Raw genomic sequence first — 18956 nt, forward strand, 5'->3', positions numbered from 1 at the left:
ACGAATTAGTCCATAACCTTTGACCCGTGCTCTATTTTTCACCCGACCGCGATCGACCCACAACGGCACACAGACAATTTTAATTTTTTTTTTTTATACTAATTTCCCCCTCACAGTCAAGGTTTGACGCCCAATCTTCTAACTTGTTCTTGTTCTTGTCTGGCATGATGTCAATGTCTTTTTGTTTTGGTCTGAAAGGCGCCCGGTGAACACAAGGCTCCGGTTACAAGCCCGCAATGAGGAAGAGGCACGCCATCGCCGCCACAAAAGATGCCTGTGATCCCCCAACTCCCACACAAAGAACATTTTGTGAATCCACACCACTGAAAAGAATCGAGAGGAGGAAGCAACCTTTCGTAACCCGTGACATGGCGGCCATGTTGGAAAAGGAAAATACGGTAAACTGTAGTCATGTCTGTCGTCTGCTTGCATAAGGGGGAGTGGCGTAGATATATACAGTGATATCTCGACTTACGAGCGCCTTGGCTAACGAACTTTTCGGCTTACGAACGTTAAATTCATTGATGATTTCAAGGCTAGCCACGGATGGTGCGAGAAATGTAAGTGTCGTACAGGGATTCATAGTGTCATTCGTCATGGTGTGGAAGCCAGTTCTGACGATAAAGCTGCCAAAGCTTACAAGGAATCAAGCTAGCTGGCTAGCTAGCCAGTCATCAGATAGCCAATAGACAGCCACCCACCCAGCTAGCTAGCTAATACATAGCTTGCCATACATAGCTGGCTATCTTTTAGCTATCTATCCAACTCCTGTGTGCCTTATAAACGGGAAAATACGGTATTCTAAGGGGGCGCCACTGAGCATGTGAAAATGGTGAACGATAAGCAAAAAATGAGATATTCAAGAGTAAGCTCACTGTCATCCGGGTCGTATTTGAGCCTTAATTTTGGCCTTGAGGGCACCCTGAACGTGTTTCCTTTTTGCTGCATTCACAGATGTTTTTTTTTCTAGATTTTTTAATGCATATAATATTCATTAATTGCAATTTATGTCGTTTTTTTTTTTTTTCTCCATTATGGACATTTTTGTAGGCCGCTTCCATTGCGAGCGACGCACATCAAACGGCGACACAAAAAAAATTCCAAACTCCACACTTGCCAAGCCTGTCCGGCCAGTGTCGGAATCATCAAATCAAACAAATGAAATCCATAAAAGAGCTTCTCTGATAAGTCGCACCATAAACGAGTGACATTCCTCAGCGTTCACAAACAAACAAACGAACGTCCTGTGATTCAAGAAGAGCCAGTCTCGTATACTCATTACAATATCATAATTTCCATTTGAAATTGGAGTGAGAAAAAAAAACAGCATTTTTTAAATATGTATATCATATTTAAACGTGTTTTGCAATAGAATTTAAAATATAATTTGTATATCTGGATTTTTTTTACACTCACAGATGTTTAAACGTCAACATTTGCTGTCTAGGACTTTTAATGTTTATTTTTTTATTTCTTTTTTATTTTTTTTTCATTTTTTATTTTAATTGTTATTTTTCTTTTTTTTTTCTTTTTCTTTTTTTCATTTCTGTTATTATTTTATTTTTTATTTTTTTACTTCAAAAAATACTGTTATTTTTTCTTTTATTTTGTTATTTTAGTTTTTACTTTTTGTTGTTTTGCTTTCTGGGACTTTTAATGTTTTTTTTTTTTTTATTTCATTTTATTTTTTATTTAAACTTATCCTGTGACTGTAAAGTGACCTTGAGAGCTTTGAAAGGTGCTTAGAAATTAAATGTATTATTATTATTATTATTATTATTAGTTATTGTTATTGTTAAATAATGTTCTTTTTCTATTTTTCTTTTCTTTTATTATTTTGTTTTTTTTTTCTTGTCATTTTTATATAAAAAAAAATCTTTTTCTTTTCTTCTTTTCTTTTATTATTTTATTGTTTAATTTTAATTTCATGTTATTTTTTATTTAAAAACATTATTTTTTTCTTTTCTTCTATTATTTTATTTTTTATTATTTGTTTTTTTTGCTTTCTGGGACTTTTAATGTTTTTTTTGTTTCATATTTTTTTTATAAAAAAAAAATCTTGTTTTTCTTTTCTTTTATTATTTTATTTATTTTTTGTTCTTTTTCTTTCTGGGATTTTTAATTATTTTTTCATTTCATGTAATTTTTTATTTAAAAATATTTTTTTCTTTTTTTTTATTATTACCTTTTTTATTTATTTTTTTTATTTTATTTTATGATTTTATTGTTGTTGTTTTTTATTTTTATATTTATTTTTTCTTGTTATTTTTGTATTTAATTTTTTTTGTTTGTTTTTATTTTTTTGTTTGTTTTTATTTTTTATTTTTCAGTTTTAATTTATTAAAATTTATTTTTATTTTTTTTTACAAGTAATTTACCTGCACGGTAGACGACGACGGATTCGTCTCGGAATTATCCGGAACGTCGACCGCCATCCCTTCCGCCATAATTTGGCCTCAGGTTAGTCATTCCTCCGAGTTCATTAGAAGCATTGTTTGGCTGTCATCTTTTTGGATTTCATTCAATTATGTCTTTGTTGTGATTATTACGCTAATTTCTACACACCAGGAAACAAAGAGGTGAACAATATGGTGTTGAATTTTGTGTGTGTGTGTGTGTGTGTGTGTGTGTGTGAGAGCAAATTTGAGGAAGTATTTGAAAGCAGCGTGTTTCCCATAGTTGGGTTGGGCGGGATTTGACAAGCTGGCAGCTTGTACGGATCATAAAATGTTGCCGCCGCACACGCAGACGCGACAATCTCAGCGGGACACGCAGGAAATGTCAACCGAGGTAAGAAAAAGCCTCATGAAAGTCGGCTTTATTTTATTTTATTTTATTTTTTTGTTTCGTAGGATTTGTTTAATTGTTTTTTTTTGGGGGGCGGGGGGTTGTTTCCTAGATTTTATTATTTTTTTCTAGAAGTTTAATTTTTTTGGGGTTTGCAAACTGTTTTTTGTTTCCTATGACTTCCTATTATTTTATTTTGTATTTTTTTATTTTTATTTTTTTATTCTCATAAATGTCTTTTTTTAACGTAATTATTTTAATTTTAATTTTAATTTTTACTTTTACTTTTATTTTTATTTTTGGAATGATTGATATTTTTATTTTTATTTTTATTTTTATTGATTGATTTTTATCGTAATTTATCATAATTGATGTATTTATTTATGTATTTATGTATGTATTTCTTTATGTGTTGATTTATTTATTTTGTTTTTTAGGAATGGCAAGAAGTAAGAATGGCTTGATCGTTCTTCTCCTCTTTGCCACATTTTGCATTTTGGAAACGGGAAACATCTTCAAGTGGTCAAAGCCGGTAGGTCGACTCATCGTGTCCAGGCCTTTTTTAAACACGCCACTTGCTTTTTTTTTTCCGGGCGTTTGGGGTCACTTTGAGGGCGAAACGCAACATGGCCGACGTCCACCACAATGGTTACACCATGACACCTAATTAATATAAAGTTACTTTGAATATCTTTGAATACGAATCAAACTTTTTGAAGGATCAACGTCAATATTATTTTCAAGCAACACTTAGTCCTACTACGCTATTGTATTCAATGTATTTTGTGATGCTGGTACATGAAGAGGAGAATTTATGTAATATTCGGCAATAATAATAATAACAATAACAATACATTTCATTTCTAAGCGCCTTTCAAAACTTTCAAGGTCACTTTACAGTCATAGGATAAGTTTTTCTGCAGGTGAGCAGCGGCAGCCACACGCGCCAGCGTTCACTCAACCCGGAAGTAACTCAAATAGATAAAAAGCTAGCTAGCTTATACATAGCTAATAAATAGTTAGCGAGATAGCTAACTAGATAGCTAGCTAGATAGCCAGTTAGCTAATAGATAGCAATAAGAAAGCAAATAGATAGAAAATAGCTAGCTAGCTAGCATAATGAGCAAAATTGATAACAAAGGCAGTTTAAGAAAAATAAATAAAACGCGCCAACATTCACTCAACCCGGAAGTAACTCAAATAGATAGAAAGCTAGCTAGCTAATACATAGCTAATATATAGTTAGCCAGATAGCTACCTGGATAGCCAGACAGCTAGCCAGTTAGCTAATAGATAGCAAATAGATAGGAAATAGCTAGCTAGCTAGCGTATGAGCAAAATTGATAACAAAGACGGTTTAAGAAAAATAAAATAAATAAGTGAATAAATACATGAATAAATAAATACATTAATAAATGAATAACTAATTAAATAAAACGCACTCAACCCGGAAGAACTCAAATAGATAGAAAGCTAGCTAGCTAATATGTAGCTAATTCAAAGTTTGTTCAGTGACATGAACAAAATATGGTCATTAAAATACCCCCCCGACCCACCACAACAGGTCCACACTGGAGAAAAAGACGTCATGAGGGAGAAAAGGCAAGGTAAGTAACAATAATTGTTTTTCAATGTGTGTGATTTGAGGAGTGCGTCATCTAATGCCCCCCTGCATCACTTCCACAGCGCCGCTCAGCCACTATCAGTATGAAGTGTCCGTTGAGCTAAACGTGACTAGCGTGGAGGCAGTGGATGACCTTCGTCACCTGCTGCACAATCCGAATTCTTCCCTGCCTTTGGGTCCCGGCGCAAATTTGACACATATTGACATCACCAAAGGTAGGCCCCATTGTGACATTTTTAGCCATGTTTGGCTAGCCTGGAAACAAAAAAAAAAACAACACAATTGTATGCAAAATGCCGAAAAAAATGAGCAGAGAAAGCACAAAAACGCTCCAACTATAATCCAGTTGGAAGACGTCATTCCAAAAAGAGGAATCGGGGTTTGATTTTTTTCATGCTTGGGTGCTGATAAAGCGCTGGCTAGACCTCTGCTCATGTTTTTTCCTTCCACAGAGGGGGCAGAATTTCCTTTTTTTGCACGTCTGCGCTTTGTTGCAGCTTCAGCTGTTGTTAAAGCGCGAAATCAATGTAAATTGTACAGGTAAAATCCGACTTACGACCGAGTTCCATTCCTACCAAACGGTTGTAAGTCAAAATGGTCGTAAGTTGAAATCCATTCAAAATGTTGAATAATAAGAATAATAATTTCATTTCTAAGCGCCTTTCAAAAGTCTCAAGGTCACTTTACAGTCACAGGATACTTTTTTTGTGGGTGAGCAGAGGCAGCCGCCTGCACCAGCGTTCACTCAACCCGGAAGTAACTCAAATAGATAGCAATCTAGCTAGCTGGCCAATAGATGGCTAATAGATAGCAATATTTCGAATACATAGCCAGCTAGATAGCTATATAGTTCATCGATAGCTAGCTAGATAGCCGAATAGAGACTAATAATGACTCGCATACTCCCCGCCTCTGGTGCCATCACACGGTTGATTGCTGTGCGAGCGTGAGATGCTGGCTGGCTGGCCAAAATTGTCGTACACGTTGCCGGCCTGCTAGCGCGTAGCGGTGCCGGGTGTACAATTAAATTTTTAAAAAATAGGGTCTGGAGGTCAGGGTCGTAAATATGGGTGGTCGTAAGTTGAGTTGGTCGTAAATCAGATGTTACCTTTATTGTATTTTGGAGAGCCGCCCTCATTTCAAGCTCATATTACTCCAGATCTATATAATTTAGGGATTAACTCTTTTTTTTTTTTAATGAAAAAAAGTCCAGCAGGTGACAGATGACGGCATCGGATTTAGACAACATTGTCGTTCTGATTTCAAATTGCTAGTCCAGTAGGAGGGGCGGGGGGTAATCAGAGCCAAGCACCTCGCTCCAATCTTCTTTTCATTGGAACTGAAGACATTCGATGCCTTGGAATCCGTTGTTGTTCGGAATGCCCGAGACAACGGTGTCGGAGCAACACATTCATTCCGATCTTTTGTTTGTCCGAATTCAAGTTTTTCTGGTTATGCATTCATTCAATGCATTGACATTTCACTGCAGCAAAGTTATGAAAGGGAAAGGAAAGGAAATAAAGAAGTAGAAAAAACAACATACAGGAGCTGCTGGATAGGCAGCTACTTTCGCGGCGCCATCTTGAAGTCAAAAAACTAAATAACAAATAATATGACAACACAAAGACACAAAGAGTCATTAATTCTTCAGCACTTGCTGTACCCTCTTTGTGACATGAAGCAGTTCTAGATGAGAGAGGAGAGAATCAAAGCATTTTGCATTCTTTCCAATTGGACACGGGTGGGTTGTTAATGATTGATCTGTTTTTAGGGAAACGGCAGCGTTCCCAAGCGTGTCAAATATCGTGTTAACAAAAACGCTTTATCGTAAATCATTTCGTATTCACGTTCCGCTCTCTCATCTATTTTCTTTCTTTTTTTTACGTCTGTTTAAGCTCTTAGTCGTACAGGAGTGGTCCATCGATGAAAAGGTTTCTTCAGCCGTCATCTGTACTTCTTTGAAGGTGTCGGACGATTCGCTTCTTATCCAAGAAGCTTCGTCAGCGAACTAAAATCTTTTGCTGGTAGTTTTGGCCCTATATTCCTGACTGCTTATTTCTATTGTCCTGCCTGAGTATAGGGTCTATGACTGGCCTGATTGCCCCATTTGCTATGGTATTGCCTCATCAGCATAACTAAGCCTATGTTGTAGGAATGATCTAAATTGAACCTCACCCCACCATGGCGATTTAGTGAAGGGTTTTGCTTGTTTTATGAAAATAGCTTCTTTTACTCCCCTTTCTAACCATTTTTTTTTTAGTTTGTTCTGTCAACGGAAGCAACTTCCAATGCCGATGCGAGGAAGATCTTTTTTGGCCAAACGAAACCTGCGTGGCTTATCGGGCCTGCGATGAGATCGTAAACAACGCCTGCACGTGTATCAACGGCATCCCTCCAGAAGGCCACCGATGCCGACCGAATGGTAATTCTGACAAAAACTAAAAATAACGTCAACATGTGGCGGCTCAACCGGATCCAAATGAGACTACAAATTTTTGATTTATTATTATTATTTTTTTTGCCCGAACAGTCACCAACACGCCGGCAACAGTTGGACCAATAACGGCGATAAGTAAGAGCTCAGTTCAATTCTTTCCATTGCAAAATTGGACATGATATTTTTTTATATATTTTTTTCCCGGAATCTTTGAACGCACTGGTGTCCAAGTCAAGACCCGTGGGCCAAATCTGGGACAGCCACGTCATTTTATTCGGGCCACGAAAGCAAGTCAAATTCCATGCTCGTTTTTCCAGCTAGTGACGCTAGCTAATGAGAAAGCTAGAACGTAATCAAGCTAGCTAGCAATCGAGCTAGGTAGCGATTAAGCTAGCGAACGAGGAAGTTAGCTTGTGATCGAGCTAGCTAGCGATCAAGCTAGCTTGATTACTATCAGGTTTATTAGCTGAAATGATGACAATCATATTTCATCTTTTTTGGCAGATGCATTAGATTCCACAACTACATCGCCAACAACTCCTGGAAAGAATACTACGACAACGGAAGCACCCACAACTGTCACAAATACACCTGAAGTACCGAAAACTTTCACAAATACCACAATTCAAGCACCGACAACTGTAACAAATACGACAACTACTCAAGTGCCGACAACTGTCACAAATACAACAACTACTCAAGTGGCGACAACTGTTACAAATACGACTACTGCTCAAGTGCCGACAACTGTTCCAAATATGACAACTATTCAAGTGACGACAACTGTAACAAATACGACAAGTACTCAATTGCCGACAACAGTCACAAATACACCTGAAGTGCCGAAAACGTTCACAAATACGACAACTGAAGCACCGACAACCGTCATAAATACGACAACTGAAGTGCCGACAACAGTCACAAATACGCCAACTACTCAAGTGTCAACAAATGTCACAAATACACCTGAAGTGCCGGCAATTGTCACAAATACTCCAACTAAAGTTCCAACAACAGTCACAAATACGACTAGTCAAGTGCCGACAACTGTGACAAATACGAAGACTACTCAAGTGCCGATAACTGTGACAAATACGACAACTACTCAAGTGCCGACAACTGTTACAAATGCGACAACTTTTCAAGCGCCGACAACTGTAACAAATACGACAACTTTTCAAGCGCCGACAACTGTAACAAATACGACAACTTTTCAAGCGCCGACAACTGTAACAAATACGACAACTGTAACAAATATGACAACTACTCAAGTGCCGACAACTGTGACAAATACGACAACTACTCAACTGCCGACAACAGTCAGAAATACGACAACTATTCAAGTGCCAACAACTGTGACATATACGACAACTACTCAAGTGCCGACAACTGTGACAAATACGACAACTAGTCAAGTGCCGACAACTGTAACAAATATGACAACTTTTCAATCGCCGACAACTGTAACAAATACGACAACTGTAACAAATATGACAACTACTCAAGTGCCGACAACTGTGACAAATACGACAACTACTCAACTGCCGACAACAGTCAGAAATACGACAACTATTCAAGTGCCAACAACTGTGACATATACGACAACTACTCAAGTGCCGACAACAGTCACAAATACGACAACTACTCAAGTGCCGACAACTGTGACAAATACGACAACTAGTCAAGTGCCGACAACTGTAACAAATATGACAACTTTTCAATCGCCGACAACTGTAACAAATACGACAACTGTAACAAATATGACAACTACTCTAGTGGCGACAACTGTGACAAATACGACAACTCAAGTGCCGACAACTGCGACAAATACGACAACTACTCAAGTGCCGACAAATGTGACAAATACGACAACTACTCAAGAGCCGACAACAGTCACAAATACAACAAGTACTCAAGTGCCGAAAACTGTGACAAATACAACAACTACTCAAGTGCCGACAACTGTGACAAATACGACGACAGTCACAAATACGACAACTATTCAAGTGCTGACAACTGTCATAAATATGACAACTGAAGCGCAGACAAATGTAACAAATACGACAACTACTCCAGTGCCGACAACTGTTACTAATACGACAAGTCAGGCGTCGACAACCGTAATAAATACGACAACTACTCAAGTGCCGACAATTGTCACGAATACGACAACTCAGGCGCCGACAACCAGCATAAATACAACAACTACTCAAGTGCCGACAACTGTCACAAATACGACAACTACTCAAGTACCGACAACTGTCACAAATGCGACAACTACTCAAGTGCTGACAACTGTGACAAATACGACGACGGTCACAAATACAACAACTATTCAAGTGCCGACAACTATCATGAATACGACAACTGAAGTGCAGACAAATGTAACAAATACGACAACTACTCAAGTGCCGACAACTGTTACTAGTACGACAACTCAGGCGCCGACAACCGTCATGAATACGACAACTACTCAAGTGCTGACAACTGTCACAAATACGACAACTACTCAAGTGCCGACAACTGTCAAAAATGGGACAACTACTCAAGTGCCGACAACTGTCATGAATACGACAACTGAAGTGCAGACAAATGTAACAAATACGACAACTACTCAAGTGCAGACAACTGTTACTAATACGACAACTCAGGCGTCGACAACCGTCATAAATACAACAACTACTCAAGTGCCGACAACTGTAACGAATACGACAACTCAGGCGCCGACAACCATCATAAATACGACAACTACTCAAGTCACAAATACGACAACTACTCAAGTGCCGACAACTGTTACTAACACAACAAGTCAGGCACCGACAACCGTCACAAATACGACAACTACTCAAGTGGGGACAACTGTCACAAATACGACAACTACTCAAGTGGCGACAGCTGTTACAAATACGACAACTCAGGCGCCGACAACTGTTACAAATACGACAACTATTCAATCGCCGACAACTGAGACAACTACGACAACTACTCAAGTGCTGACAACTGTGAAAAATACGACAACTATTCAAGTGCCGACAACAGTCAGAAATACGACAACTACTCAAGTGCCGACAACTGTGACAAATACGCCAACTCAGTCGCCAACAACTGTGACAAGGACAACAACTACTCAAGTGCCGGCAACTGTGACAAACACAACAACTATTCAAGCGCCGACAACTGTTAGAAGTACGACAACTCATGCACCGACAACTGTGGCAACTACGCCGACGACATCTGCAACAAATTCTACGACGACCGGAGCGCCGACAACCATCACACTCAAGTCAACTGAAGCACAAACAAGTGAGAAAATATTTTTCGGAATGTTGAACTGGTTTCTGGAACAGATTATGGTCGGAAAACCCAAATTCAACCCAAGATGATATTCTCACAAATTTAATGTTCGTAAGGCGAAAAGTTCGTTAGCTAAAGCGTTCGTAAACTGATGTATTACTGTATATATATGGATTTAAATAGCATTTCAGTTTTTGAAAACCCAAATTCAACCCAAGATGATATTCTCACAAATTTAATGTTCGTAAGGCGAAAAGTTCGTAAACTGCTTTTCAGTTTTCGACTAAATTGGTTTTCGAACTGGTTTCTGGAACGGATTATGGTCGGAAAACCCAAATTCAACTGCTCTACTTCATTTTTTTTGTTCTGTTTTTTTTGTGTGTGTGTTTTGTTTTGTCTTGTCTCTCAAAAGTATTCCCATTAGAAATGTCCATCCGGTTGGACAAAGAATACACTCCGGAACTGAGCGACCAAACCAGCTCTGTTTACAAGGGGTTTGAGTCTCAGATCAGGCCTTTGGTAAGTCCCAAAAGAACATCCCCACCCTGGTTACCCCCTTCATTTTATTTCGACTTGTCCAATGCTAACACTGACTTTGCCTTGCAGTTAATCGACCAATACGGGACGCTAACAGGATTCATCGGCGCTTTTGTGACTGCTTTCAGGTAAACGGAAATTGATTGACCCCTGACCCCCCGTTGGTTTTTTCCGAATTTTCTTCTTCCAGGCCCGGAAGCGTAATCGCAGACTTCACCGTCGAAACTTCTCAAGTCAACGCTCAGGAACTCGCGGCGGCCAATCAGAGGTTCTCGGTGGCAGTGCAGCCCATCGCTAACGTCATCGGTACTGTTAGCGCGCGTTATAATAGTAAGTGTCGGATGTCAATAATAATAATAATAATAATAATAATAATAATAATAAAAATAATACGTGACATTTTACGCACATTTCAAAGCTCTCAAGGAATGATCCCCTTGTAGGTGCTTTCTCTGCGATAATTTTATCTAGTTCCTCATCAATTGTGTTCCGTTTAGCTGGGTTGATAGCTTTTTGCATCAAGTGTACAGATGGCTTGTAATAATAATAATAATAATAATAATAATACATTGACAGTATTTTCTGGACTATAAGGCGCACCTTCATACATAAGGTGCACCGCATTATATATTTTATGTTTTCTATACATAAGGCGCACCGTATTATCAGGCGCATGGTCAGCTTTTGAAAGAAATCTTTTCTTTTCGGTGTACCTTATAGTGCAGAAAATACGGTAATTTCTAAGCCCCTTTTAAAACTCTCAACTCCGACACTACAGTCATGGGATAAGAACTTTTTTTTTGTGCGGGTGAGTAGCGGTAGACAGACGCGTCACTCTACCCGGAAGTAACACAGCCGGTTGAGTGAACGCTGGCTCAGTGTATTAGCTAACTAACTATCTAGCTAGATGGCTAGTAGCTATATAAGTGGCTAGCTATCTAGCTATCTATCTGTTGGCTATCTATTAGCTATCTATTAGCTGGCTCGCTAGCTAGCTTTCTATCTATTTACTTCCGGGTTGAGTGAACGCTGGCTCAGTGTATTGGCTAACTAACTATGTAGCTAGCTGGCTATTAGCTATCTAAGTGGCTAGCTATCTATCTGTTGGCTATCTATTAGCTATCTATTGGCTGGCTAGCTAGCATTCTATCTATTTACTTCCAGGTTGAGTGAACGCTGGCTCAGTGTATTAGCTAACTAACTATCTAGCCATTGCCACTTCTTTAACCTTTGACCTTTTCTTCCCCAGGTCCGACCAAAATCAAATTCCCGGCCGCGACGTACACAGGAAGGTCAATGACCTTGACGTGTGGCCCCGCCCCCGAGAGTCTTCAGTTAGGAGCTGTCACTCAAGCCAGATGGCAATTAAACGGAAAGGAAATCAAAGCCATCGGACGCATCCGAATCGCCTCATTGGACGGCGCGTCGGTGATGACGGTTACCAAGGTGATCCTGGCGGACGCCGGTAAGTCGCCGTTTTCAACCGGATCGCAACAATGGCCGATTCTTCTGAAAACTCTTCGTCCAACCCCTCCCCCCTCTACCACCTCCCCTCCAGGGCTTTACGAATGTCACCTCACGGGCGCCGCCGTGACTTTTACGCAAACGGGTCTCGCCACGCAAATCCGGCAAGCGCCCAACGTGCGAGCGCCCAGCAAAGTCAACGTTAAATGTTCGGACGGCGGCTCCGAGCCGCTTCGATGTTGCGTGCAGTCCGATTATATCGTCAGCTGGTTTCTGGATGCCGCCATTTTGAACTCTGGTAAGTCCCCCCGCCCCGTCCGCCATGGTTTAAAGGACAACCGACACCTCCGGACAAGTTGCCTAGATTGCTAGCCAGCTAGCTACACTGCTAATAGATAGTTAGCTCGTCAGCCAGCCAGCTAGTCCACTAATGGATCGCTAATAGATAGGTATCTATGTATCTAACACAGTAGATAGCGAGCTAGATAACTAGCCAGCCAGCCAGACCGCTAATAGATAGCTAGCCAGCCAGCTAGACCACTAATTGATAGCTAATAGATAACTAACATGTAGCAAATAGATAGCAATGTAGGTAACTTGATAGCTAGCTCGATTGTCATAATATATGATGTAACAGGAACCCGAACCAGGAATTGTTTTTAAAGTAAAAAATGTATACACCTTAAAGGAGAACCGACACCTTCGGACAAGTTGTGTAGATAGCTCGCCATCCAGCTAGACCACTAATAGATAGCTAACACAGTCAATAGCGAGCTAGATTGCTAGCAAGCCAGCCTGCCAGACCGCTAATAGATAGCTAACTAGCCAACCAGCTAGACCGCTTATAGCTAGCTAGTGAGCCAGCCAGCCAGCTAGACCACTATTAGCTAATAGATAGCTAACACAGTCAATAGCGAGCTAGCTAGATTTTGTTTTTTTTCCCAGCAATTTATGATTTTTTTTTTTTTTTTCTCGCAGAGACAATGCCCGACGAGGGAAGCTACTGCATTTTGCACCGATATCGTCTAAGTAGTTGCGGAGATTCGCCAAACCGAGAATTACGATTTACGTGCAGAGTTGATGACCCGCAAGACTTTGAGGCCACAACCACCGTGATCCTTTTTAATGAAGGTAAAGGACAATCGGTACCGTTTCCCCTTTTCTTCGATTGATTAAAAAAAACAACATAATAATAATAATCATAATTTTCCTGGCTCAAGATGTTACGTGTAACGATTCGCCGTACGGTAGCGGGCGACCGAATGACGTTTCGAGCGTGGCGTGCGATCCGGGTCAAGAGGGGAGCAGGACCGCCGTCTGCAAGGATACGGGGCAATGGATCCTTTTGGAAGATACTTGCATCGTGACCGCAATCAAGGACTTGCTCATCCTTTCTGAGGTAAATCTTCACCTTTCCAAATTAGATTACATTAGATTAGATTAGTCTTTATTATAAATACACAGGCCCCAGCGTTCACTTAACCCGAAAGTAACTCAAATGGATAGAAAACTCGCTAGCCAGCTAGCTGATAGATAGCTAATAGATCGATAGCTAGCTGAATAGATAGCTCATAAATTGCCAGCTATCCAGCTAATAGATAGCCAGCTAACTAGATAGCTAGCTAGTAGATAGCTAATAAATAGTTAGGTAGCTGGATGGATAGCTAATAGATAGCCAGATAGCTAATAGATAGCTAGAGAGCTAATAGTTTATAGATAGCCAGCTAGCTAGTAGATAGCTAATAAATAGTTAGCTAGCTGGATGGATAGCTAATAGATAGCCAGCTAGATACCCAGATAGCTAATAGATAGCCAGATAGCTAGCGACCTAATAGATAGTTTATAGGTAGCCAGCTAGCTAATAGATAGTTAATAGCTAAGTAAATAGCTGATAGATAGCTAATACATAGCCAGCTTGCTAGCCAGATAGCTAATAGATAGCTAAAAGATAGCCAGCTACTAAAAACTGAATTGGATGAGAACTGAGACATTCAAAAACCGAAGTTTGACTATACAAACGAAAAACGAGTATATAAATTCGATTGATCAATACGTAAATGTACTTGTTTTTGACTCTGCATCCCGCAGGATTTGGTCCAAGAGGAAGTCCCCCAATTAGCCGCGAACCTTAGCGAGGTGGTCCAGGAGCAAAAAGAAGAAATCGCCAATTCCTCAGCGACCATCTCGGCCATCGTCGGCATCCTGAGCGTCATGGCCGACGTTTCGGCCCAAGTCAACCGAAGCGTCATGGCGGTACGACGGCAAGTTGGCTAAAAGCTCATTTGGGAAATAGAAGCTGAAAAAACAATTTCTATGACCAAAAAAAAAACAACTACTTAAATTTATTATATTGAAATATTTTGTTTCTGCAGATTCGGCTTACGTTAGCAAGCTATCTATTAGCTAGCTATCTGGCTATCTATTAGCTATCTATCCAGCTATCTAGCCATCTATTAGATATCTATTGGCTGGCTGGATATTAGCTCCCTATTAGCTATCTAGCTGGCTGGCTGGTAATCTGTTATCTATCTATCCAGCTAGCTAGCTATTAGCATGTGCTGCTGCTCACCCACAGAAAAACTGATCCAATGACTGTAAAGTGACCTTAATAGTTTTGAAAGGCGCTTAGAAATGAAATGTATTATTATTATTATTATATATTATTATAAGTCACTCAACCTGGAAGTAACAGTATTAGTAGTAGTAGTAGTAGTTGTAGTTGTAGTAGTAGTAGTAGTAGTAGTAGTACTAATAGTAGTAGTAGGAGTATTATTATTATTATTAGTAGTAGTAGTATTAGTAGTAGTAATAGTAGTAGTAGTAGTACTATTAGTAGTATATGTACAGTAGTTTTAGAGGGGTTGTTGCCTATTTTAGTACACTTGCGCCATCTGTTGGTCAAATGTCAATATAGTGTTCCTAAAATCCGATTGTTTCGAGTTCAAATCTTTTTAGCTTCATTTTCATAAAAAAATACTTACATGTTTACATTCTTTTTTTTATGATTTATGGTTATTATAAAATCCACGACGATGCGGTGCGACCGAAGAACCCCCACCAAGAAAAACGATCTTTCTTCGCAGGACGTTCTGGCGACGGTCGACATCGTGGTTGGCGACGACGCCCGAGAATCGTGGCGCTTCCTGAGAGAAAACGTGACTCGTAACGACAGTTCGGAATTGCTGAACGCGATGGAGACTCTGTCGGACCAGCTAGTCGGCGAGTTTAGCCTCGTCACCGGTTCGATTCTGCTCAACAGAACCCGGTTCAACGACTCCTTCGCGGCCCAATTCAACTCCAGCGTGGCCATCGACATTCCCGACGCCGACGGTCGAGATCTTCACATCACCGTGGTGGTTTTCTCCACTTTGGATAACGTTCTACCACCTCGCGATGACAACGACGGTGCGTCCGATTCCAGCGTCAACGCGGCGGTGGCGCTGGTCCGAGTCCAAACGGACATCCGGAACGTTAGCCTGACCTTCCAGAAGGAGAACATCTCGCTGACTATGAATCCCCAGTGCGTTTTTTGGAACTTCAGCCTTTTTGACGGTTTGGGCGCTTGGGACGATCGAGGTTGCGACTTCCTTTCCGACGTGGACGACGCGGTCAGCTGCAACTGCAACCATCTGACCTCCTTCTCCATCCTGATGGCCGCCGGGATCCCCGAGAACATCCGGGTGGCTTTGGATCTCATCACCTACGTCGGGGTTGGGATCTCCGTGGCCAGTCTGGTGGTTTGCCTGGTCATCGAAGCTTCCGTGTGGAAGACCTTGACCAGGAACAGCACGGCCTTCATGCGCCACGTCTGCATCGTCAACACCGCCTTGTCGTTGCTGATCGCCGACATCTGCTTCATCGTGGCCGCCTCCTACGCCAAGAACCCCCTGGAGAACCCAGGGGAGGACCACCAGGTTCCCGTTGGACCCTGTAGCGCCGCCACCTTCTTCATGCACCTCTTCTACCTGGCTCTCTTCTTCTGGATGCTAGCTTCAGGTCTTCTTCTGTTCTACCGAACCGTCATGGTTTTCTCCCACATGTCCAAGGCGGCCATGATGGCCATCGGTTTTGTTTTCGGCTACGTGTGCCCTCTGATCATCGCGGTGGTCACGGTGGCCTCCACGGCACCTGGCCGAGGTTACATCAGGGAAAATGAGGCGTGCTGGCTCAACTGGGTCAAGACCAAAGCTCTGCTGGCCTTGGTGATACCGGCTTTGGTGGTGGTCTTCATCAACATTTTGATTGTGGTGGTGGTCATGTTCAAAATGCTCCGACGAGGCGCCGGGGAGGCGGCACCTCCAGGTGAGAAGCACACCTTGGTTGTGGTGGCCAGATGCGTCATCATCTTGACTCCTTTGTTTGGACTGACGTGGTCGTTGGGGGTGGGGACCATGATTTCGTCCACCAACCAGGGGATCCACGTGGCCTTTGCCTTCTTCAATTCGTTGCAGGTAAATTGGTTCCTCAACAAATGGCGTCAAATTCATTTTTTGGAGTCATGAAATATGTTTTTATGAAATATTTCGTATGATGTAACTTGGGTCTGGTTTTTAACCCCCTACCACCCCACCCCCTTTTTGTTTTTTAGGGTTTCTTTATTTTAGTGTTTGGGACACTGCTGGATTCAAAGGTAATTCCAGGATTGTTTTATTGTAAAAAAAAATGTGTCTCGCTAGCTAGCTAGCTAGCTATCTATTAGCTATCTAGCTGATGAGCTAGCTATATATTAGCTATATACTGTAACTATCTGACTGGCTGGCTACCTAACTAGCTATCTATTAGCGAACTAGCTAGCTTTCTATCTATTTGAGTTAATTCCGGGTTGAGTGCACGCAAGTGCGTGTCGCTGCCGCCGCTCATCCACAGGAAAAGCTCGCCAGCTGGCTATGTATTAGCTATCTATCCATCTAGCTATCTATTAGCTCGCTAGCTGGTCAGCTGGCTATCTATTAGCTATCTATCCAGCTTGCTAGTGATATATTAGCCATCTATTAGCTGGCTAGCTAGTTAGCAGTCTATGGCTAGCGAGCTGGCAATCTGTTAGCTATCTATCCAGCTAGCTAGCTATTAGTTTTCTATTAGCTAGATAGCTCGTTAGCTGGCTATCTATTAGCTATCTATTAGCTAGCGATCTATTAGCTATCTAGCTAGTTAGCTGGCTATCTATTAGCTATCGATTAGATTGCTAGCTGGCTATCTGTTAGCTATCTATCCAGCTAGTTAGCTATCTATTAGTTACCTATTAGCGAACTAGCTAGCTTTCTATCAATTTGAGTTAGTTTCGGGTTGAGTGAACACTGGCGCGTGTGGCTGCCGCTGCTCATCCACAGAGAGTTTTGAAAGGCACTTATAAATGAAATGTATTATTATTATTATTATACATTTTTTTTCCAAAGCCATCAAATAAACGTATTGATTTTGAATTTGATTCCGGTGACAGATCCGAGCCGTTCTCTCCCAAAAACTATCACGCTCGGGCTCCGGTTCCAATCAAACGAAAGTAAGTGACCTGTCAATCATTTATGTATGACATCGAAATGCATCCTTCCGAACTCGCCATGCGTTCTCTTTTAGCTAGCTTGATTCGTAAACATGTTCTTGACTTTATTTTCGCTATTAGAGTACAAGTGCCGGCGTTTCTTCAAATGGTCTCAAATGGTTCCAAAAACTACGTGGGAAAAGATGTAAGTTTTCCAATCACCCAGAATTGATTATTTCAATTTATTTTCTAATCAATATTTTGATTGTTTATCCTTTAGATGTCTACCACGTGTGGGAGGCGACAAACTCCAGCAGCGCTAGCGGCTCCGAGCCATCTTCCAATATCTGAATCAGATGAACGAATAATCACTCATAAAATGGGATTCACATCAGATTGAAGATCTGTATCATTTTGTACAACATTATACAGGTAACATTCGACTTACAACCTCCCACACTTACGACCATGACCTACAGACCCTATTTGTTAAAAACGTGCTAGCAGGCCAGCACCAGGGGTGGGGGGGTTGCGGTTCATTTAGCCTCCGAGTCTATTCAACATTTTCAATGGATTTCGACTTACGACCATTTCGACTTACAGCCATTTGGTCGTAACGGAACTCGGTCGTAAGTCGGATGTTACCTGTATTTGAACTGCACAGAGTCATCAACAATCGTCATTTCAAAACAGTAGCATAAATACCCGGTATGCATTCTTTGACGAATGTGTTCCATCACAGTGTCCAATATGCATGATATTGAAAATAACTGCAATTCAAAGTTATCTTATCTTATTTCATTTTAATGAATGACTCTCTTTGTCTTTGTGTTATTATTATTATTTTTTTTTTCTCCAAGATGGCGGCGTGTGAACACGCAGCAGTTCCCTCTCTCCCGATAAATTGGCATTTTCGTGTTTGTTAAGTCATTATAAGTGCCTTTCACGCTGGGGGCTGAGAGGACAGTAATTTCATCTGTGCTGTATGTCATGCATTGGATTGGATTGGATTTACCTTTACATTTGTATGTATTTGTATTTGTTAGTTTATTAGCATATTTGACAATAAAACTGACTTTGACATATATAGTTCCACCATGGGAAATGTATCCCAAAAAGATTGTGAATAATTATTTGTTTTGAGGAAAATTATATTTCATGGCCACAAGTCGTGTGAAAGACAATGCACGGAACCCTGGCTTTGCTGCAAAAAATGTACTGGAATGAGGCATTTTGCCTCATCCAACATGGCAGCGCGTGTGACGTACGGTAAGACGCCCATCGCGTTATTTGTGTAAAACATCTATAGTGCAATCATCGAGTGTGATGGTGTG

General features: G+C 40.8%; 1 protein-coding gene across 5 annotated transcripts; it reads left to right on the forward strand.

Annotated features, from left to right (window-relative positions):
* Positions 1-31: 31 nt before the first annotated feature.
* Positions 32-18716, forward strand: LOC148883480 (adhesion G protein-coupled receptor F1). 5 transcript variants are annotated; one of them, XM_089022704.1, is made up of 23 exons: positions 32-398; positions 2371-2460; positions 2680-2790; positions 3225-3319; positions 4352-4394; positions 4474-4626; positions 6672-6833; positions 6942-6983; positions 7353-10151; positions 10555-10661; positions 10749-10807; positions 10870-11009; positions 11929-12144; positions 12238-12441; positions 13122-13274; positions 13364-13542; positions 14232-14396; positions 15227-16445; positions 16556-16594; positions 16732-16773; positions 17584-17643; positions 17764-17827; positions 17903-18716. In XM_089022704.1, the coding sequence occupies exons 4-23, from the start codon at positions 3227-3229 to the stop codon at positions 17943-17945; spliced, it is 5982 nt and encodes a 1993-aa protein (XP_088878830.1). In that variant the 5' UTR covers positions 32-398; positions 2371-2460; positions 2680-2790; positions 3225-3226; the 3' UTR covers positions 17946-18716. The 5 variants fall into 5 exon arrangements, with proteins under 5 accessions (XP_088878830.1, XP_088878828.1, XP_088878829.1 ...); XM_089022702.1 differs by having other exon boundaries at positions 15227-16594; XM_089022703.1 differs by lacking the exon at positions 6942-6983 and having other exon boundaries at positions 15227-16594.
* Positions 18717-18956: the final 240 nt, after the last annotated feature.

Source organism: Hippocampus bargibanti, linkage group LG19 (assembly GCF_051943395.1).
Source record: "Hippocampus bargibanti isolate YZ-2025 linkage group LG19, ASM5194339v1, whole genome shotgun sequence".
Lineage (NCBI taxonomy): Eukaryota > Metazoa > Chordata > Actinopteri > Syngnathiformes > Syngnathidae > Hippocampus > Hippocampus bargibanti.